The sequence below is a fragment of the Aureobasidium pullulans genome, assembly GCF_000721785.1.
Source record: "Aureobasidium pullulans EXF-150 unplaced genomic scaffold scaffold_6, whole genome shotgun sequence".
Lineage (NCBI taxonomy): Eukaryota > Fungi > Ascomycota > Dothideomycetes > Dothideales > Saccotheciaceae > Aureobasidium > Aureobasidium pullulans.
The window spans coordinates 404,173-424,459 of record NW_021941026.1 but is presented as its reverse complement, the minus strand read 5'-3'; the positions used below and the strand labels follow the sequence as shown (position 1 = coordinate 424,459).

Sequence of the window (20,287 nt, the reverse complement as noted above, 5' to 3'; positions counted from 1 at the left end):
CCTGTCTCGCTCGTCAATTGTAGCCAAACATCCATTACTATCCCATCTCCCGCCTAGCCGAAGTGAGGCTCTTTATCACTCCACCTCACTTTCCTGCCCGTTCCCGTTGCTCGTAATTCGGATCGCTGTCTCGACCGTGCGTTTCGTCCCCCGGATCCTTCTTTAGGAGTGACGCCGAATTCGCTGCCCGCACTCCAGCTGTCATCCATCGTCCGTCGTGTACCAGAGTGTATTGATTGCCATATCACATCTTCCAGTCATGGCCTCCACCACCACGACCATCAAGGAGACGGTCAAGGAGACGCTGCTTGGTGTTGAAGATGAGCCGCAGCTCTCCAACCAGACGCGTGCTGAGTTTATGCAATATGCTAAGAATGACGCCGAGTCCGGTGACTTCTACATGGACGAAGAGGACTTTGTCAATGCCATTGCTCCCGAGTCTGAAGACTACGTGCGCATCCTGAACCCCTTGTGCTTGCTAGCATGACCTTGCTGACCCCCTACAGCACAAGATCAAGCGTTCGCAATATGCCGTCCTCTTCTCCATCGCCGACCGCCGCAAGACTGGTCGCGTTACCCTCTCCGACTGGGCTACCTTCAACAACCTCCTAGCAAAGCCCGATGCCGAGTACGAAATCGCTTTCCGTCTCTTCTGCGACCCCAACACTGGTGTAGTCGACTTCAACTCCTTCAAGGAAGCTTACGCTCGCAACCGCTCTCCCGAAAACATTCCCTTTGACTGGAACTCGACATGGGCCTCGCTGTACGTTGGCGACCGCAAGAACAGGCATAGCATGACCTACCCGCAGTTTGCCCAGATGCTTCGCGGTCTTCAAGGAGAAAGGATCAGGCAAGCCTTCCACCACTTCGACAAGAACGGTGATGGCTACATTGACCCCGAGGAGTTTGAGCGCATCATCCGTGAAACTGCCTCGCACAAGCTGTCCGACCACCTTCTCTCCAACCTCCAGACCCTCTGCAACATCTCACCTGGCAGCCACATCTCCTACGCCAACGTGCGCGCTTTCCAAAACATCATCCGTGACATGGACCTTGTCGAACTCGTCATTCGCAATGCTGTTGGAAAGACCGACGACGGCAAGATCACTCGTACCGACTTCTTGAACGAGGCCGCTCGTATCACTCGCTTCTCCTTGTTCACCCCCATGGAGGCCGATATTCTCTTCCACTTTGCCAGTCTGGACCAGCCCTCAGGCCGCCTCGGAGTCTCGGACTTTGCACGCGTTCTTGATGCTTCATGGGCATCTCACCACACAGTCTACGGCGCCGCTACTGGTGCTGCTGCCGACACCGCCGCTGCAGTCGTTTCGAAGTCAAAATCTTTCCTGCACGATGTCCTCGTGTCCGCACATCACTTCGCTCTTGGTTCGATCGCTGGTGCCTTTGGTGCCTTCATGGTCTACCCTATTGATTTGGTCAAGACCCGCATGCAGAACCAGAGAAAGGCTCGTGTTGGTCAGCTTCTTTACAAGAACTCGATCGATTGTTTCTCAAAGGTCATCCGCAACGAAGGCGTCAGAGGTTTGTACTCGGGAGTTCTGCCCCAGCTTGTTGGTGTGGCCCCCGAGAAGGCTATCAAGTTGACCGTCAACGATTTGGTAAGAGGAAAGGCCTCGGACCCCACAACCGGTGACATCAAGCTACCCTGGGAAATCATTGCTGGTGGTACTGCTGGTGCTTGTCAGGTCATCTTCACAAACCCTCTTGAGATTGTCAAGATTCGTCTGCAGATTCAGGGCGAGGTTGCCAAGTCACAAAAGGCTGTTGAGAAAAGAAGTGCCATGTGGATCGTGCGTAACCTTGGTCTGGTCGGTCTCTACAAGGGTGCCAGCGCCTGTTTGTTGCGTGATGTTCCCTTCTCCGCCATTTACTTCCCCACCTACAACCATCTCAAGAAGGACTACTTCGGCGAGGGTCCCAACAAGAAGCTCGGTGAGTTTACACGCTTGTGATGACACTAGACTTTGCTAACACACTTTTCCAGGTATCTTGCAACTTTTGTCTGCTGGTGCTATTGCTGGTATGCCTGCTGCTTACCTGACCACCCCTTGCGATGTCATCAAGACCCGTCTGCAAGTAGAAGCCCGCAAGGGTGAGACTCAGTACACATCACTCCGTCACTGCGCCAAGACTATCATGCAGGAGGAAGGTTTCCGTGCTTTCTTCAAGGGAGGTCCCGCTCGTATCCTTCGTTCTTCGCCTCAATTCGGTTTCACTCTCGCTGGTTACGAGCTTCTACAAGGCCTTCTTCCTCTTCCTGGTGAGGAACATGAGCTTGGTCCCCGTGGTAGCCTCGAGCCTGCAACCGGTTTGCAGGAGGCAAAGGCACCACTTCCTTACCTGAGAAGTAGAAACGCCCTCAAGATCATTCTGGACCTCGACGTCGGTTTCGGCAGCCCGAAGGTGCCTGAGGGTCAGAAGTTCACCGGCATCCCTGGATTCCGTTGATCTTTTCCCAGATAAGATGACCTTGACGGTCGATACATTAGATTCCTTGTCATCATAGGTGTGTCCCTCGTTCTTGTTCGGTAGGCAGGACATCTGGAGAAGCAGACAGAAAAGCGTGCGTTTTGCATAGCGTGCGAGGCGTCAAGGCTGGATCATGTTTGGATCTAGTGGTGGCAGTTGTTCTATACAGCAAATGTACGATATTTTCAATAGACTCGGAAGTCTGTACCAGCAATCATAATGTGTTCATGTCATAACGAATTGTTCTCAGACCTCAGCAGGTCTCGGTTGTCTCAAGTGAATGTTCTCTCGCTGCCCAGAAGCGAAGCCGGACCCTCTGCCGCCTCTGATGAACTCCCCCGAATTTTCGCAGCAAATTCTGAACGTCCAAACCAACTTCCTTTTGCTGATTTTGAAACATGCTTGCTCCAGCAAACTACGAGACATGTACTTGCGCCACTCATCTCGAAGTTTTCTGGTTACAGGCTTGTGATAAAAGACTACCGGTTCGGGAGCTTCAGGGAACTTGACAAACTCTCCGAACTTATAAACCAGTAAATCGCGTACGACTACGAGAAGTTCTGTCTAGAATACGAATTGAAATCAATATGGTGGTGGAATATATGTTTGAGTGAAGAGTTTTGTCTGCTCTCAGTATGGGACAAAATTTGGTTCGCGAGAGAGAGCTCAGGGTCGAAGGCCGATCCATCATCTTACTGTGCAACTATCGAGAGCGAAGCAGCAACAATGAAAGCTTCCATTTTGCTGCATATTCACCAATTCCAAATGCCCTGGTTCATGTCCCTCATTTGATGAGCTGGCAAGCCAAAGGTCGGAATCACGTGACAGGACAGACAAGCAGGAGGTCAGAATAAACTACTCTCAGACACATGGCATTTGCGGGGTGATCGACGGGAACTATGAATGGAGCAGCAGGGAGATATGGTTCCTGGATGCTCTCAGATGCTGTATGCTTGATTTTGAGGCGAGGGAGGGCCTTGGGTCATGCGGAATGCCCAGGAGAAACTCTCCACAGCTTGCCAGATTGTTTCTGATATTAAATTCATCAATTGGGTATGAATGCTGAGGTGAAATGACTATCCGTCGTTGTGCTCGAAGTAAAGCGCGAATCGTCGAAGTTTGGATGGTGGGTGGTTTGCCAAGCCTTGCTATCAAATCGCTTCTCACCCCCAAACGCACCCTCTCCTTTTCATCCTTTCCATCATTTATGATTTGAATACTATCAAAGAGCAGTATCAGCGTGCTCTATGTCGTGCAGAAAAGGACGCGTTTGTTTGATACACTTATTGCGAGGTTGAGATTTCGACCATCCGCCGCAACGCCAACACACGCAACCCAGCACAGCCAAACGCGTGATAGACGGCAGTCATAACCATCTCAGCATCAGTATATGATTCGCGCAATCGATACTATCTCACTCTGAGTGTCGCGCAAGACATCGAGTCTGTCCAAAAGATACTGGTAGCCCGGACCCCTCCTGCACTGCGCAGTTTGCCGCTCGACACACCATGCCCAAGCGCTCGCACTCGTTCAGACGTCCCGAAGATTTCCTCAAAAGCGATTCCGACGACGACGATTACGACGACGCGCATGTGCGATCATCCCCTAAGAAAGTGAGAAGCGCACGACCCAAGAAGTCGAAATCACAGCCCTCGCGCAAACGCCAAAGAAGAGACGACTACGGTAGCGACGGGGTCGTTGACGACAGCGACGATCACGAGGAGGGTTCATTCGACGAGGATAGCATCGAGGAAAGCTCTGGTTCCGAGGACGAGGAGGACTCGCCTGGTCCTTCCAAGCGCAAGCAACGCAAGGCTGTCCGCACCCGCCGGACGTACGTTGAATCCGACGAGGACGCCGAAGGAAGCGACGACGCCATAGCACATCTGCCAGAGCCAGTCGCCAGTCCGAAGAAATTCATCATCCGACTTTCCATCCCGTCAGAAAAGTTGGAAATCTTGAAGGCCACAGGAAATATGAGCAACCCACGTAGATCAACACGGGCCAATAGCGCCAGAGTGTCGGTGCGTGGTATGAGTGCAACACCTGCGGAAGGACTTGGTATGGCGACCAGACGCAGTAGCCGCGCTTCGCAAGACCAATTGGTCGCGCTCAGCGATTCGGGCAGACACACCCAAGCACAAGGCGCTCGTCAAACGTCCTTCACACCAGACCCACAACTACAATCTGCTCGAAGTACAAGAAGCAGAGGGCTTAAGAAACCGCCACCGACTGTCAGTGCCATCATGGAAGTTTCTCAGGAAGAGATCCCCGCCTCTCAGGAATATGGCGAGGTGCCCGAGTCTTTTGACAGACAATTGCGCGAGTTTGCTGAGCCCAAGGAGGAAGAAGGTGAAGAACCTCAAGCTGGAGCCGCTTCTCCTTTTGTTTCGGATGTGCAAATGGAAGTCGAACAGGAACCAGCTGAAGATGAGGCTGATGCGGAGGGAGACGAGGGAGACGAGGAAGACGATGATGATGAGGGACCGATCAACAAGAACAAGCGCAAACTGAGGGTAAGTCAAACAATACTGCCAGAAGGTTTAGTTGCGTCTGACTTATTCGACCAGTCACAACAGAAGACCGAAAGCCCACCGCAGCGAGGTCGCGAAGGACGACGCCTTCGACCACGAACACGTAAATCGCAAGGCGAAGCTAGTAGTGACTTTGAGCCTCCTGCGGGATCCGGTGGTGAAGAAGCTTCAAGTGCCGACGAACTGCAGGTTTCGCCCAAGAAGAACCAAAAGAGCGACAACGACTCTAGTAGTGGCGGTGGTCGTCTCAGACGCTCTCGACGAACAGCTACTAAACGTTCACGCGAATCTTCCGAGGAGGAGCACCTGGATCCCGACGAGATTGCTGATGAAGCCGATGACCTGCGTGAGGATCGTCGTCGCAATAAACGTCCTCGTCGTAACAAGCACCATGACATTTCCTTCGAACCCACAACTCTGCGTAACAGGAGTAACAGACCTGACTACCGCATCTTCCGACCCGAAATTCACCAAGCAGACGAGGAAGAAGCAGACGCACCGCCAACATCACAACGACCTCGTCGTGGTGCAGCTGGCCCATGGAGGTCGCTATTCTCGACTATGGGACCTTTCGGTGGTGCCGGTGGTCCAGTGCCTATCTTTGGTGGTGAGGGTGCAGAGGCTGCTGGTGGCGCCGATTCTGACAGTAGTGACGATGACATGGCTCAAAAGATGCCCCGCGGCATTGGAGGCGCAGTAGGAATGACACCAACTGCGGGTACAGCACCAGGTCTTTTCCCACAAACTCACAACGCCGATGCTGGTGCTTCGACTGCTGGCGGTCTCTCCAACTTCGGAAAAGTCAAGGACAAGAAGGCCTTGGCTGATGCAGATCCTCTAGGTGTTGACCCGAACGTCAACTTCGATGGCGTCGGAGGTCTTGAAGACCATATTGATAGACTCAAGGAAATGGTCCAACTGCCGCTCATGTACCCGGAAATCTTCCAAACCTTCAAAGTCACCCCACCCCGCGGTGTCCTGTTCCACGGACCTCCCGGAACCGGTAAAACACTTCTCGCAAGAGCTCTCGCTTCCAGTATTAGTACCAATGGAAAGAAGGTCACATTCTACATGCGCAAGGGTGCTGATGCACTCAGCAAATGGGTAGGAGAAGCAGAAAGACAGTTGAGGTTGCTTTTCGAAGAGGCAAGGAAGACGCAGCCCAGTATTATCTTCTTCGATGAGATTGATGGTCTTGCGCCTGTGCGATCCAGCAAGCAGGAACAAATCCATGCATCCATCGTTGCTACTCTTCTTGCTCTCATGGATGGCATGGACGGCCGTGGGCAAGTGATTGTGATTGGAGCTACCAACCGTCCTGACTCGGTCGATCCTGCACTGCGACGTCCTGGTCGTTTCGACAGAGAGTTCTATTTCCCACTCCCGAACGTCAAAGCTCGTCGCGCAATTCTTGACATCCACACCAAGGGATGGGAGCCTCCGTTAAAGCCAGAGTTCAAAGATCAGCTCGCAGCCTTGACGAGGGGGTATGGTGGTGCCGATCTTCGTTCGCTGTGTACGGAAGCTGCTTTGAACGCAGTGCAGGGCACCTTTCCCCAGATCTATTCCAGTAACAAAAAGTTGCTCATTGATCCTTCACAAATCAGGGTGAAAGCCAAGGATTTCATGATCTCTGTCAACAAGATCGTGCCCTCCTCTGAGAGATCTGCAGCTTCTGGTGCCTCGGCACTCAAACCAAACATCGAACCTCTACTCAGAGACGCACTTGCGAAGGTTTCGGCCCTCATCGACGAGATCATACCTCAGAAGAAGCCGACAACGGCATTGGAAGAAGCTATGTTCGATGATCGAGATGACGAGAACGGGTTCGAGAAGGAGAACCTGCAACGAGAGTTTGAGAGCTCCAGAATCAATCGCCCGAGGTTACTGATCAGTGGTCTCGAGGGTATGGGTCAGTCGTACATTAGTGGTGCATTGCTGGCCAAGTTCGAAGGACTCCACGTACAATCGTTTGACATGTCAACGTTGCTGAAGGACTCAACAAGGGTAAGTGCAATCAAAACCGCTAATTGATAAAACTAATCTCGTGGCAGTCACCTGAAGCGGCTGTTGTACAGCTGTTCGAAGAAGTCAAGCGCCACAAACCTAGTGTCATCTATCTTCCCAGTATTGATATCTGGTATGAGACAATGGGTCAGCAAGTCATCAAGACTTTCAATGGTCTTTTGAGGACTCTATCTCCTACAGATCCTATACTGGTGCTCGGTGTGATGGAGCTGAGGTCTAATCAAGCCAGCCCTAACCAAGAGATGATGAGAGAGCTCTTCAGCCGTTCGAGAAAGAACTACTTCTTGTTGGATCGACCAGGAGAGGTAAGTTCTACTCTTGACATCGTGATCTTCAGATTGCTGACAGTTTCGTCCAGACGGCTCGCCGTGAATTCTTCGTTAAAGCAATGAAGTATATTCAGCAATCACCTGCAGAGTTCCCTCAGCCAGAAAACCGCAAGAGGCGCATCTTGCCAGTTTTACCCGAGGCGCCTGTCGTTGAAGAAGAAGCAAAACCTCCTAGCAAAGCCGAACTTAAGGCGCAGAAGAAGAAGGATCGCTTCACACTCAACAACCTCAAGTTGCTCATTCAGCCAGTCATGGATCAGATCAAGCTGAAATACAAGAAGTTCAGAGCTCCCATCATTGATCCAGCCCTTATTGGCTATCTATATGATGAGCAAGACCCGAGCGTCTTCACAACCGACCTGGACCACACGGAAGTGCAGCAGCTCAGGCCTTATGAGATAGCGAAGGATTCCAAGGGCACTGCGCTTCTGCATGAAACCGCAACTGGCAAGCAATACTACAATCTGGAAATTGTCACTATTGAGAAGCGCCTCTCAAATGGCTACTACAAGCGGCCGAAGGATTTCCTCAACGACGTCAGAGCACTAGCTAAGGACGCGAAAACCAGTGGTGACCAAGATCGCACACTCAAGGCCAATGAGATGCTAGCAAACGTTGAAGTCGATATGATGAACCTCGAAGCAATAAATCCCGTGCTAGTCGCCGAGTGCGAGGCGGTGTACAATCGCGAGCTTGCTCGTGAGAAGGAACAGGTCGATAAAGCGGGACAAGCTCAAGAAGAAGGGCATGAGGTGCCCATCATCAGGCCGAATGTGCCGCCTAATGTTTCAAACACCGTCACCGATCACTCCACAGGACCGGTTCACCTTGGGGAGGATGTACCGGGACCTAGAATGCTGCAACCATTCACTCCTGGCAGACCTCTGGGGCCCAGTCCTCTGTCCAATGGTCTTACCAACGGCTCTAGCGTTCCTTCGTGTGTCCAGGAGGAACCTGAAATGCCCGACAGCCAGGAAAATTCTCTTATGAACCTGCAGGGAAGAGCCGGATTCGTTCAGCCCTACGCAACTCCATCGGCACAAGGGACACAGCCGTATCATACACACACTCAGACTAGTGCCTTGACACGGTTAGCGCCTGGTTCGGGACATCAAGACTACTATAACAGCGCATCTTCGACCAGCTCCGGTCACAAGACAAGCAACCAGAGTCACAGGAGTAGTGCTCCCTTCTCCGTCATTACGAATACTTCCTCGAACGGCGTGCGCAACGACGATGCTCCAGACTTCAGTGCCTTGCCACAAGTCGAAGGCGGCAGTCAACTGCCCAACACGCAGCCACCGGACATGTTCAGCTCGCAGCAATCACAATCGTCGCAAAGGGCTATGGGCCCACCGCCACCAAGCAGTCAGCCTCACCACTCTTTCACGGTTCAGGCGCTGCTCAACGAGCCACAGCTCATTCAGGCCGATCCAGCAATGCTGAAGAGCCTTGATGACCAAATGGTGCGCAAGTCGAGCGGGCTCAATGTCGAACAACTCGAGCAAGTCATGGCGAGCATCATGGACGCCATCTGGAGAACCAAGGGCGACTACAACCGCAACCATGCTGCCTCGGCTGTCTCTGATACTTTCAATGAGACTATCCGAGATATTGAAGAGTGCCAGGCTATCCTCGCACCGAGTCAGGACGAATAGCAGTCAGACTGAGGCGTAGCAAAGGAAGTGTTGGAATAGGGTACCTACACTATTTGTTGATTGCCCATTTACGTGCTTCCTCTGGCGTAGAGATACAACTGATAATGCTACATGCTAATGATATTATTCTATGAGCCGCCCATAACTTTTCTTTTTGATTCGAGTGCATGAATGTTCGAATTGACCAAGTCCGACTTGCTTCGAGTGTGACCCTGGCTCCTCTGTATGAATGCTCAATCTCGTTCAGTATCTGTTGCATGATGATCAGTTCTGGAAGTAGAGGTTAGTGATACTCCGTACGTATATTCATCTAGTAATTTTTATGGTTGCAAGAATATTGCTGCCGTTCTCGTGCATACCGATGCATTTCGAAAATCGGTCTTTGGTTCAACAAAAGTCTGATGAGAAACTCGGCCGACTGAAACGCATACCCCTTGACTTGCCAGATGATTCGAGATTGAGAACAATTGGATACTATTCAACATTTCCATGCACACCACAGAGTATGTAAAATCCGAAACTCCATCTTAGGTAGGACGCATTAATCGAGGGATGATTTGTCCACAGAGCGAGTTGCAAGCTGCGGGTTGTTTCCGCGAGCACATGGCGGGGCACCGCTTGAATGCGGCTCAAAAAAAGCTCAGGGTAAAGGCAAAGAAGGTTTGACACCTCGGTCGCCGCTGACCGCTATCGGTCCTCCTACAACACGACGTGGAGAGCTCTAGGTAAATGAGAAGTAGACAGTTTGGTCGGGATTGAGACTCGGGTGCAATTAGAGGATCACTTATTACCTAAGAAATGGTATGATAACAGGCGTGGGCTGTCATAGAATGGACAAAACTCAGCGAAGCTAGGGCAGCACGGCAGTTGTGAACGGATTGCTTGCAAGAGTTCGGTACTTCTCATTTCCACGCTATGGAGGGGAACAATAACTATCTTGGAGAGGCGGGGTCTTCGTAACCTTCTCTCCTCTCTATCAACACACAAGGTCAGACAATCGCAAACATGGTCAGACTTCCCTTCCACGCCGAGCACATTGGCTCGCTCCTCCGCCCTGCCGACTTGCAGGAGGCCAAGACCAAGGCTGCCAACAAGCAGTCCTCAGACTCGGAGCTCGAGGCTGCTGAGCACAAGGCCATCACTCACATTGTCAAGCGCCAGCAAGAGGAGGGTGTTCGCCCCATCTGCTCAGGCGAGTATGATCGCAAGGTCTACTTTGGTGGTTTCTTCGAGGAGCTTGAGGGCTTCGAGGAGGTCGAGGACGCACCCTGGGACCTTTACAGACTCTCCGCTCCCCCAATTGCTGCCCTGAAGAAGGCCGGTCTCAAGTACCCCATGACTGTTGTCTGCAACGGCAAGATTGAGTACAAGCACAGCCCTTACCTCAAGAAGTGGGAGTACCTCAAGTCGCAGGTCCCCGAGTCGCAGTGGGACCAGTGCAAGTTCACCATGCCCCCGGCTCCCTACTTCCACCTTCGTCTTGCTCCCGGCAAGTGCTATCCCAAGGAGGTCTACCCTACCGATGCCGCTTTCTTCGCCGACCTGGCTGAGGCCTACAAGAAGGAGTTCAAGGTCCTGCACGAGGCTGGCCTGAAGAGCGTCCAGATCGACGACCCTACTCTTGCCTACTTCTGCTCCAAGGACATGCTTGAGGGTCTCAAGTCCGACGGTGTTGACCCCGACGAGCTGTTCGACCTCTACTGCAAGGCTCACAACGACTGTCTTGAGGGCCGCCCCGAGGGTCTCCACGTTGGTCTCCACATCTGCAGAGGTAAGCTTAACCACCATGAATCGCTTTGACCAGTATACTAATGTCGTGCAGGTAACTTCTCCAAGTCCATGCACTTCTCCCAGGGCTCGTACGAGCAGATCGCCGAGAGATTCTTCAAGTCGCTCAACTACGACACCTTCTACCTCGAGTACGATGATGCCCGCAGCGGTGGCTTCGAGCCCCTCCGTTTCCTCCCCAAGAACAAGAACGTCGTTCTCGGTGTCGTCAGCACAAAGGTTGCCGACCTTGAGGATGCCAAAGACATGAAGGAGAAGGTCCTCGAGGCCGCCGACATCATCGCCAAGGGCCAGGGTGTCAGCCGTGAGCAGGCCATGGAGTGCATCGGTATCAGCCCTCAGTGCGGTTTCGCCAGCACTGGTGTCGGTGCCGAGGCCATGACCGAGGACAAGATGTTCGCCAAGCTCAACCTCGTCAAGCAGGTTGCTAACGAGCTCTGGCCCGACCGTGCCTAAACATTAGGCAGGTAGGAAAGAGTACGATTGGACTGATGAAGCTCTAACGAAAGAATCATGCATGGAGTCTAGGGGGAAATGTTCAACATTTTTTGGGGCTATGTGATTACGTTACTGCAAGTATATGCCGGGTCTGTCAACCAGCCGGACGAGAAGGACATTAGGGATGATACACTGATTGGATTGGAAAAGTTCAACATGGATTGGAATCATGTAGTTGGATTACAAAAGTAACAGAGATACAAACACATGAATAACACATGACAAGCTCGTGAGAGCTCGACGTCATATCACCCGACAGCAAGCTTGAATGTGATCTCTTGGAGCTGCGGAACCGAGGGCTAGAAGCATGGTAGGATTCTGTAGGCGTCAAACGTGAAAAGGTGAATGGATGACGAGAGGACCATGTGCTGTGCCGCCGCGTAGGTAACAAGGTTCGATATCAACGACATACTGCGAACGTCGTCCCAACAATGTGGCCGAGTGAGGGGTTTCGCAAGCAAGACTCCATTTGTGCACTCGATGCAAGCATACCCTGCATCACTGCATGCATTTAGAGGCACTGCAGCTCAGCAGCTCAGGGGAAACATGTCATGAAGCATTTGCAAAAAGCAAAGCAAGCAGCCAGCGAAAGTGGTACGAGTTTCGAGTGTAGGAAGCATCTCGAACGGTCATGGAAGGAAGCACAGATGTCGCGTTGATCTAGCTCTGAGCTCTCCCAGACCGGCCCGCAAAAAGCAGCAACAGCATGCCAACGCCCGTAGGTAAAAAGCGACGCGGTCAAGGACAGCGGGCGTAGGGAATGGAGACGCGAGAGAGCCACTCCCGTGTCCCCCAGACCATCCTACCGGTGTCGGGTGGTTTGCAAGCAAGCCTCAAGAGTCAAAAAGGCAGCAGAACAAGGTCGAAGGTCGGGGCAATTAGGAATGCCAAGAGGTCGAGCAGGAGAGATCAGCAGAGATGCTGTTGAGGCGCTTCACCGCGCTTGAGCCTTTCGCAAGGGGCAGCTTCAGCGTGTGGGGACGAGATCGACCATGTTATGGAATTCGCCGCTCGGAAAAACCCAAGCAAGACAGGCTGGGATTAGGGCAATGGTGAATTGGTAGATTCAGAGTCAGGACGCACAATGAGGTCGCGAGGACATGAGACTGTGTGCAGGTGAGGAAATAGCGTTTGCCGTGGTGGGAGTCGCAGCAAACACAGGATAAATGTTGGGAAGGTTTTGATGGTCAGCCAAATGGAGCAGGCGCGATGAAACGCAAGATTCGCCCGAGGTTGATCGGGTTTTGGCTGGTTCTCGATTTCGTTCAGGGTCATCGCTTGCTTCTAGCGCGTGGGCGACTACAGAAGCTTGGGGGACAATTTTTCTGGCCGCACCAGGTGGATTAAAAGCCGTCTCCCTCCTGTCCTTCCTTTGCAACCCGTTCGCTCATTCGCTCTGCAATCCTCCCAAGACCTCGTCCCGCACACGCAGGCTCAGGCTCTTAGTTGTCCCTTGGGTGTCTCTCAACAAGTCTTGTTGCACTCAATCCCCCCACTCGAGCCACTTGTCCCGTCTCTCGTCTCTCCTTATTACTAGCAATTCCCCAATTGACCTGTCTTTCACTCTCACCACAAACACAATGGCATCCACCACTGCTCTCCCCACACAGAGGGGCGCTGTCCACCGCTCCGTCACCGACCACTCGGTCGCCAGCTCGTCGGCTCCCTCCCAGGTTGTCTCGCCTGCCGACTCGCCTCGCAACTCTCCCTCCAGCACCTCGCTGTCCTCGATGGGCTCCGTTGACGAGGAGCCTCTCAAGAACCAGCGTGGTACCTTGCTCGACACGTACGGCAACGAGTTCAAGATCCCCGACTACACCATCAAGCAGATCCGTGAGGCCATCCCCGCCCACTGCTTCGAGCGCTCTGCTGCCACTGGTTTCTACTACATCACCCGCGACATTGTCTGCATCGCTACCACCTTCATCCTCTGCCACAACTTCGTTACTCCCGAGTACATTCCCTCGACCCCCGTTAGAGCTGGCCTCTGGGCTCTCTACACCGTCCTCCAGGGCCTGTTCGCTACCGGCCTCTGGGTCATTGCCCACGAGTGTGGTCACCAGGCTTTCTCTCCCTCCAAGACCCTCAACGACACCGTCGGCTGGGTCCTCCACTCTGCTCTCCTTGTCCCTTACTTCTCATGGAAGATCTCCCACGGCAAGCACCACAAGGCCACTGGCAACATGGAGCGTGACATGGTCTTCCTCCCCAAGACCCGTGAGGTTTACGCTGGCAGAGTTGGCCACGCTATCCACGAGCTCTCCGAGCTGATGGAGGAGACCCCTATCGCTACTGCCACCCACATGATCCTCCAGCAGCTCTTCGGCTGGCCTCTGTACCTCATCACCAACGTTACTGGTCACATCAACCACCACAAGCAGACCGAGGGTAAGGGTGAGGGCAAGCGTAACGGCTGGTTCGGCGGTGTCAACCACTTCAACCCCTCCAGCCCTCTGTATGAGCGCAAGGACGAGAAGCTGATCCTCCTCTCCGACGTCGGTCTTGCTCTTACCTGCACTGCCCTCTACTTCATCAACCAGAAGTTCGGCTTCCAGAACCTCCTCGTTTGGTACCTTCTTCCTTACCTCTGGGTCAACCACTGGCTCGTTGCCATCACCTTCCTCCAGCACACCGACCCCTCGCTTCCTCACTACGATGCCAACACCTGGACCTTCACTCGTGGAGCCGCTGCCACCATTGACCGCGAGTTCGGCTTCATTGGTCGCAACCTTCTCCACGGTATCATCGAGACCCACGTCCTCCACCACTACATCTCGACCATTCCTTTCTACCACGCTGATGAGGCTACTGAGGCCATCAAGCCCATCATGGGCAACCACTACCGCAGCGATGTCAAGGACGGCCCCGTTGGTTTCCTCAAGGCTATGTACAGCAGCGCCAGATGGTGCCAGTGGGTCGAGCCCTCGGAGGGTGCCCAGGGTGAGGGCAAGGGTGTTCTCTTCTTCAGAAACCGCAACGGTCTTGGTGTCCCCCCTACCAAGCTTGCTGCCAAGTCTGGTTAGATGATCCACTTGTACAGAAAGGATTGATTACTGCGATTTTGCGTTCAGCATGTTTTTCTCGACATTTATTCTTCTTCCAAACACATCCTCAGGCGGACCACCGAAGTCAAAGGGGCGCAACATAGCGTCGGGTCCACACAACATCATGGATACATAGCTGCCACACAAAGCCGCCCAGAGCCACGCGCCGCTCCCACCGGTGGCTGTCCCGATCAGCCATAGCGGTGTCTAATGTTCTTTGTCATTCCATGGAGGCGTTAGTTCAAAACACAGGAGAAATGGGGACTTTGAGTGCTGGCTGGCATACAAACATAATTTAGATGGGAAAGGGACCTGTAGATGAGATCTTGATCATTTTTGACAGGTTCTGAATAGACCATTGCTCTGTCGTTTTTGGAAATACCGAAATATGAAAAGTCGATCGCTCCACTCCCAAATAGATGCTTACCTCTTTCGTGACCTTATCTTGACATGCTCTTAGTAACGATAGTCTGATGCGAGAGTAGAGTTGTCTATGATTTCGTATGGCAGCACCGTTGAACGCCTTTGGGTATCTTTCAATCAACAGTAAAAGTACAGTATACATGTGAATAAGAACAGGGGCAAGCAAGCTTATCCCTCAATTCTTCTCCGTCTCATCGTCAGGATTCCTCCAAAAGGCCTTCCTGACAGGCTCGGTCCGGATGTCCCAGATCTTTTCCGAACTGCCCTTCTCAGCCTTGTCTCTTTCATCCTTTGCCTGATAAAACTCCTTGATGCGCTCTTCTCTTTCATGGTCGGGCAAAGCCTTGATACGCATGCAGAACCAAAAGGCATTCCAATTGTCCGAGCAGCTTTTCAGTTCGCCGTAGCGGTAGATATCGTTGAACTTGCCGCCTAGGGATTGGCAGTAGAATGCTTGATCGAAGGCTTGACGGCAGGACATTTGGCGTGGGTACAGGGCTTCAGGGGAAATGTCGAGGGGAGCGTCGTTTTCTGATTGCTGCTCGATCGAACCCGAGGGGGAAGGGACGTAGTGTGTGGGTGTTTCTTTTGGCGCTGGTGTTACGTTCGTGATTGTTGGAGCTACACTTGTGGGTTCTTGTGTTTGAACTATGGGTTTCGTCGTTGTCGAGGGCTTTTCGAAGGAAGCGAATAGTGCTTCGAAGTCGCTGTCTGGTGAAGCATTCTTCTTTGGTGTCTCCCTGAATGGTATTGATGCCGGCGCCGGAGGTTGTGCTGTTGTTGGAGGAGCAGACTCCGTGGCAGGAGCCACTGTTGAATCTGATGACCACCACCAACCCATGACTTGATATTATTTGAATGTGTGTTTGTTTCGAGAGGAAAAAGTTATGGCCAAGACATGCATCTCCAGAGTCCAAAGCTGCTCTGGAAAGTCCGCTCCAGCAAGCCACACGTGACGTCGTCGCTCACTTCCAACTTCCGTAACTCCCATCCAACAAGTTTGATACAGGTCCCTTTTCTCTATCTTTTTTCACTGATTTTCGTCGTCGATCTGATCGTCTTTTCTGGAAATATTGGATACCAGTTTGGATAACAGGACCATGGACTCATAATGCTACCGACTCGACATATATTAGCACGCCAGCTGATGCGCCCTGGCCTGCCCAGGGTGAATCGTGTGGCATGTGCTCAATCATTACGCTACAATTCTCTGGAAGCCGGTGAAAACAACACCGGTCATATTAGTGCTGCTTCTAACGAAGGTGTACTATTCTTCAATAGTAAGCCTTGCTTATTTCACCCATCGAGAAAAGCCTACATCTAATCTCGGCATCAAGATCTTTATCCTCTCAGGTTACAATGGCTCCTCCGTTTGCCACTTTTGAGCGCCGACAGACTGTTCTCGACTCTGACTGGAGGTGACAAGTCCATGGGAGCCATTGATCCTCAGAAGGTCATCAAGCGGGCACAGGAAGCTACCCCTGACAAGCAGGTACAAGCTAACGTGGTCGAAGTGCTGCCCAGAATCAAGGAAGGAGGTGCTTTTGTCAAGTTCACATATGATTCCGGCTCAAAACTATCGGATATTGAAGCAGCTGTACAAAAGCATCTTCAAGATCATCAGGTCAAACCTTGGTGGGCACCTATCACTAATGTTCGCGCTGGACTAGTCAAGGGTAAGCCATGGGTCGAGGATCTGTATCGCTTGCCTAGCCAGCGTCTGAGAATCGAATTTTTGCCTACCGCCCCTGGTGGTGAGATTGCGGAGCTGTCTCAAGAACAGCTCTATGCCTTCTTCAGACCCTACGGAAAGCTGGCAGATATCATTTCTCAGCCTTCTGACTCGAAGGTGCTACCAAAGTTTGCCAATATTGATTTCACGACTGTTCGCAAAGCCGTCATGGCTAAGAACTGCTTGCACGGCTATGTTGTATCAGAGGCACAGGGCGGTGGCAAACTAGGCACAGTCTTCAGAATCTCTTACGAGAAGAAACAAAAGGCTCGATGGTTCATCGATTGGCTTACGAGCCATCCAAGAATAGTCATTCCTGCTGTCGCTGCCCTCGTCGCTGGTATCACGGTCGCGGTCTTCGACCCTATTCGTACCGCATTCATCAAGGCACACATCACGCGAACGCTCCACCTTGAGGACAACAGAGTCTACCGCTGGTTTAAGCAACAGGCGAATGACCTTCTGGATGTTGTCCGTCTCAGATCGCATACTCCCGATGAAGCTGGAATGGAAGCTATTTGGGAGGACCAAAGAGGAAACATCAATCAGATCAAGACCTGGCTCATGGAGACCGCAGACACTTTCATCGTGGTTCAGGGTCCCCGTGGCTCAGCGAAGCGCGAACTGGTCGTTGATCAAGCTCTGAAGGATCGTAAGAACAAGTTGGTCATCGACTGCAAGCCGATCCAAGAGGCCCGTGGAGATGCAGGCACGATCAGCGCTACTGCTGCCGAAGTCGGTTACCGCCCAGTCTTCTCGTGGATGAACTCAATCAGTGGACTCATCGATCTTGCAGCCCAGGGTGCAACTGGTGTCAAGACCGGCTTTTCCGAGACCTTGGACTCTCAGCTCCAGAAGATCTTTACAAACACTGCTACCGCTCTGAAGCAGATTGCTCTTGATGGAAGAAAGAAGGACGATAGAGACGCCAACCTCAGCGATGACGAATACCTTGAAGCACATCCCGAGAGAAGACCTGTCATTGTCATCGACAATTTCTTGCACAAGAGTCAAGAAGGCACTGTCGTTTATGATAAGATTGCTGAATGGTATGTGAAGTGGTACCTATCCTAGATCCAGAAGACTAACCGATTCAGGGCCGCTCGTGTGACCACCTCTAACATCGCTCACGTTGTGTTTTTGACTCACGATGTTTCATTCAGCAAATCACTGTCCAAAGCTCTGCCAGACCGCGTGTTCCGTCAAATCTCTCTTTCCGATACCTCGCTCGAGGTTGCCAAACGATTCGTCATCAACCATATCGATTTCGAAACCGAAGATGCCGAAGCAGGCATCAAACAGTTGACTCCCTCTCAACGTCGCAAAGATCTTGGCGAGCTTGACAGCGTCCTCCCTGCTCTTGGAGGTCGCTTGACTGACCTCGAATTCCTGGCTCGCAGAATCAAGGCTGGCGAGACCCCTCGCAAGGCTGTTCGTGAAATTGTCGAGCAATCTGCCAGTGAGATCCTGAAGATGTTCGTGCTTGGCCAGGATGATAGTGGCAGACAATGGACACCTCAACAAGCCTGGCTGCTCATCAAGCAGCTAGCCAAGGACGAAAGCATTCGCTACAACGAGATTTTGCTGTCTGACACCTACAAATCTGGCGGTGAAAAGGCTCTCGCGGCTCTCGAGCAAGCAGAACTCATTGCCATCCAGTCCTACAATGGCCGTCCTTATGCCATCAAGCCTGGTCGTCCAGTCTACCAGCCTGCATTCGAGAAGCTGTCCGAGGATAAGGTCCTCAGGTCACGCATGGATCTCGCAGTCCTGGCTGAAGGCATCAAGGCCGAAACACAGAGCATCGACAAGTACGAGCAGGAGTTGCATTTGCTGGGTGAGCTGCCGAAACAGCCGGCAGAGTTGACGAGCCGTGTCAACTATCTCTTGGCTAAGATCATGGCTAGTCAGGCCAAGGTTGAAGTCTATGAGAAGCAGAGTGGTGAACTCAAGAAGATTTTGACAACAGAATACTAAGATAGCATAAGAGGGAGGATGCTTTGGATTCAGTCATCCCATCTCAATTTTGTAATAACAAGATTAGCGAGCGTTAATTAAACATCTTTTTTTGACCGGTGCATCGCTCGACCCATAGGATTATCATCTGATATGATTGCTCTTTTCTTCGGCAATTTGGGCTATATCATGCTCATGATAGTGAGAGAGATGTACGAGTAGGTTGTCACAAAATTGCTTGTCACTTCCGAAGTCGACCAATGGAGTTTAGAAAATCATCAAGTGTATATTGCAATCAAACATCATAAAAAGGGTATCATTTCCCAGCATTAACCCACGCCTTCATAACAGCACCGCCATCAAAGATACCACCATTCCCCAACGACCATATCGACAATTTTCTACCCGAATCTCTTCTCTCCTGCGTATCCGTCTGTATCGTGACCATTTTCGTAATAGCACTTCCACCCGAATTACTCATATTGTATCTCTGCCCTCCTTCTAATTCAACATCTTCAGGTCGTTGTTTGTCGAATTGCCACCATCCTGCGTGATCGGTCCGCGGTGATGCGTGTTTTGTTCTACGACAGCAGGTTCGGAGGGTTATCGCTCGGAGGCTGGGGAGGGAGGCGCAGATTATGCCGACGTTTACTTCCATGCTTGAGAGCCAGGCTGCTGGGCCGTTGCTTTGGGAAACGTCGTTTGCGGTTGCGATGACATAGAGGGGTCGGAGGCGGGCCATGGATACGAGACAGACACTACAATGACTGTATCAGTAACCAAAACAGATTGTATGAGCAGCGAGGAGGAAACTTACAAGCCACCGAGAGCAAAGACGGCGATCAGACCTGCCTTTTGACGTCTGGGAAGATTGAGGCCTTTGAGATATGGCATGGGTAGACTCAGCAGGATGAGATCTGTGAGGATGTTTACGGATGCATCGCTGAACCATTTTGCTTCGAAGATCATGCAATGGCCATCTACGGTTTGGTCCCAGAAGCGTTTGACAGGGAAGCAGATGAATAGAGCTCCGAGGACTGACCAGGTTCCTGGAACAACATGTCAGTATTGTGCTCTCAAGGTAAAATAACATCAATACTCACCGTATGCTGCAACGAATACTAGCATGCCGATGATGACTCTGTTGATGGTTCGGTCTTTGAAGAGTCGCATGTATTGTAAGAGGATTGATAGTTTCGTCAAGGTCAAGCCTGCCAGGTAGGTCGGGATGAGTTTCCAGAGGGTCTGGTCCACTGGGTCAGTTCATGACGGCAGTTAAGCTTGTTGGCTCGTACCTTCTTAAGAAGTTGGACATCATCTGCTGAAAGAGCACTCTGTGCAAGACCCTGTCCGTGCTGGACCTCTGGTGGCGGTTAACATTGAATGATGTTTTAGCAGAGAGCGGATTCACCTACCAACTACCACGAGCGCTACTTGGGCTACTGAGAAACACTACCGATGTGTCAGAGTCTTCTCTTATAATCCATGTCGTCGGTTGACTTACAAATGCCGCTGTAATGACCAAGTCCTCGAGACCATAATTGCGAGTAACGATGACACGCGTAAAGAGCCGTAGAGACAAAACAACAAACGACAGAGCAAGAAAGACGGAAACAATGATAACTTGCTTCGTGCCTTCGTAACCGCCCCACTGAACCATGGCTATATATGTTGATATAATGCTTCGAACACGGAGAATACTCCAGTTGACCAAAAGAGAGTGGAGAAGAGAGGTAAAGGAGTACATGCGTAGCTTATGATGAGGTACTCCATCCTGCCATGCCGGCTGCAAGGCGGTTGAGCCGCG

The 20,287-nt window shown here is 51.8% G+C and overlaps 7 protein-coding genes across 7 annotated transcripts; 5 read left to right on the top strand and 2 right to left on the bottom strand.

Moving 5' to 3' along the window:
* The first annotated feature begins 78 nt into the window (after window positions 1-78).
* Window positions 79-2,682, top strand: M438DRAFT_315844 (mitochondrial carrier). Its single transcript, XM_029902665.1, has 3 exons — window positions 79-451; window positions 507-1,953; window positions 2,006-2,682. Exons 1-3 carry the CDS (start codon window positions 260-262, stop codon window positions 2,467-2,469), a joined length of 2,103 nt encoding a protein of 700 aa, XP_029762038.1. The 5' UTR covers window positions 79-259; the 3' UTR covers window positions 2,470-2,682.
* Window positions 2,683-3,695: 1,013 nt separating this feature from the next.
* M438DRAFT_344286 (AAA-domain-containing protein) lies at window positions 3,696-9,181 on the top strand. The gene is made up of 4 exons (XM_029905188.1): window positions 3,696-5,006; window positions 5,061-7,031; window positions 7,079-7,357; window positions 7,411-9,181. The coding sequence occupies exons 1-4, from the start codon at window positions 3,999-4,001 to the stop codon at window positions 9,037-9,039; spliced, it is 4,887 nt and encodes a 1,628-aa protein (XP_029762037.1). The 5' UTR covers window positions 3,696-3,998; the 3' UTR covers window positions 9,040-9,181.
* An 863-nt stretch (window positions 9,182-10,044) lies between these two features.
* Window positions 10,045-11,283, top strand: M438DRAFT_270125 (UROD/MetE-like protein; the record flags this gene model as incomplete). Its single annotated transcript, XM_029900362.1, has 2 exons — window positions 10,045-10,810; window positions 10,862-11,283. The coding sequence occupies 2 exons, from the start codon at window positions 10,045-10,047 to the stop codon at window positions 11,281-11,283; spliced, it is 1,188 nt and encodes a 395-aa protein (XP_029762036.1).
* A 1,622-nt stretch (window positions 11,284-12,905) lies between these two features.
* Window positions 12,906-14,348, top strand: M438DRAFT_270391 (putative delta-12 desaturase; the record flags this gene model as incomplete). Its single annotated transcript, XM_029900385.1, has 1 exon — window positions 12,906-14,348. One exon carries the CDS (start codon window positions 12,906-12,908, stop codon window positions 14,346-14,348), a length of 1,443 nt encoding a protein of 480 aa, XP_029762035.1.
* Window positions 14,349-14,994: 646 nt separating this feature from the next.
* On the bottom strand, window positions 14,995-15,408 carry M438DRAFT_261822 (uncharacterized protein; the record flags this gene model as incomplete). Its single annotated transcript, XM_029899786.1, has 1 exon — window positions 14,995-15,408. A coding segment is annotated over one exon (414 nt), but the record flags the coding sequence as incomplete, so codon positions are not given.
* A 382-nt stretch (window positions 15,409-15,790) lies between these two features.
* Window positions 15,791-18,598, top strand: M438DRAFT_364030 (uncharacterized protein). The gene is made up of 3 exons (XM_029907695.1): window positions 15,791-16,072; window positions 16,130-17,573; window positions 17,622-18,598. Exons 1-3 carry the CDS (start codon window positions 15,904-15,906, stop codon window positions 18,499-18,501), a joined length of 2,493 nt encoding a protein of 830 aa, XP_029762033.1. The 5' UTR covers window positions 15,791-15,903; the 3' UTR covers window positions 18,502-18,598.
* Window positions 18,599-18,796: 198 nt separating this feature from the next.
* Window positions 18,797-20,140, bottom strand: M438DRAFT_270294 (uncharacterized protein; the record flags this gene model as incomplete). Its single annotated transcript, XM_029900376.1, has 6 exons — window positions 18,797-19,238; window positions 19,298-19,529; window positions 19,584-19,725; window positions 19,776-19,843; window positions 19,896-19,932; window positions 19,985-20,140. The coding sequence occupies 6 exons, from the start codon at window positions 20,138-20,140 to the stop codon at window positions 18,797-18,799; spliced, it is 1,077 nt and encodes a 358-aa protein (XP_029762032.1).
* Between the last annotated feature and the right edge of the window lie 147 nt (window positions 20,141-20,287).

What these genes read in the sequence shown, in the direction of transcription:
- M438DRAFT_315844 (XM_029902665.1), top strand. Translation starts at nt 260, where the DNA reads ATGGCCTCCACCACCACGACCATCAAGGAGACGGTCAAGGAGACGCTG. An exon ending in CTCCCGAGTCTGAAGACTAC is followed by an intron (nt 452 to 506) that starts GTGCGCATCCTG and finishes GACCCCCTACAG; the next exon opens with CACAAGATCAAGCGTTCGCA. An exon ending in GGGTCCCAACAAGAAGCTCG is followed by an intron (nt 1,954 to 2,005) that starts GTGAGTTTACAC and finishes ACACTTTTCCAG; the next exon opens with GTATCTTGCAACTTTTGTCT.
- M438DRAFT_344286 (XM_029905188.1), top strand. Translation starts at nt 3,999, where the DNA reads ATGCCCAAGCGCTCGCACTCGTTCAGACGTCCCGAAGATTTCCTCAAA. An exon ending in TGCTGAAGGACTCAACAAGG is followed by an intron (nt 7,032 to 7,078) that starts GTAAGTGCAATC and finishes ATCTCGTGGCAG; the next exon opens with TCACCTGAAGCGGCTGTTGT. An exon ending in TGTTGGATCGACCAGGAGAG is followed by an intron (nt 7,358 to 7,410) that starts GTAAGTTCTACT and finishes AGTTTCGTCCAG; the next exon opens with ACGGCTCGCCGTGAATTCTT.
- M438DRAFT_364030 (XM_029907695.1), top strand. Translation starts at nt 15,904, where the DNA reads ATGCTACCGACTCGACATATATTAGCACGCCAGCTGATGCGCCCTGGC. An exon ending in AGGTGTACTATTCTTCAATA is followed by an intron (nt 16,073 to 16,129) that starts GTAAGCCTTGCT and finishes CTCGGCATCAAG; the next exon opens with ATCTTTATCCTCTCAGGTTA. An exon ending in TATGATAAGATTGCTGAATG is followed by an intron (nt 17,574 to 17,621) that starts GTATGTGAAGTG and finishes TAACCGATTCAG; the next exon opens with GGCCGCTCGTGTGACCACCT.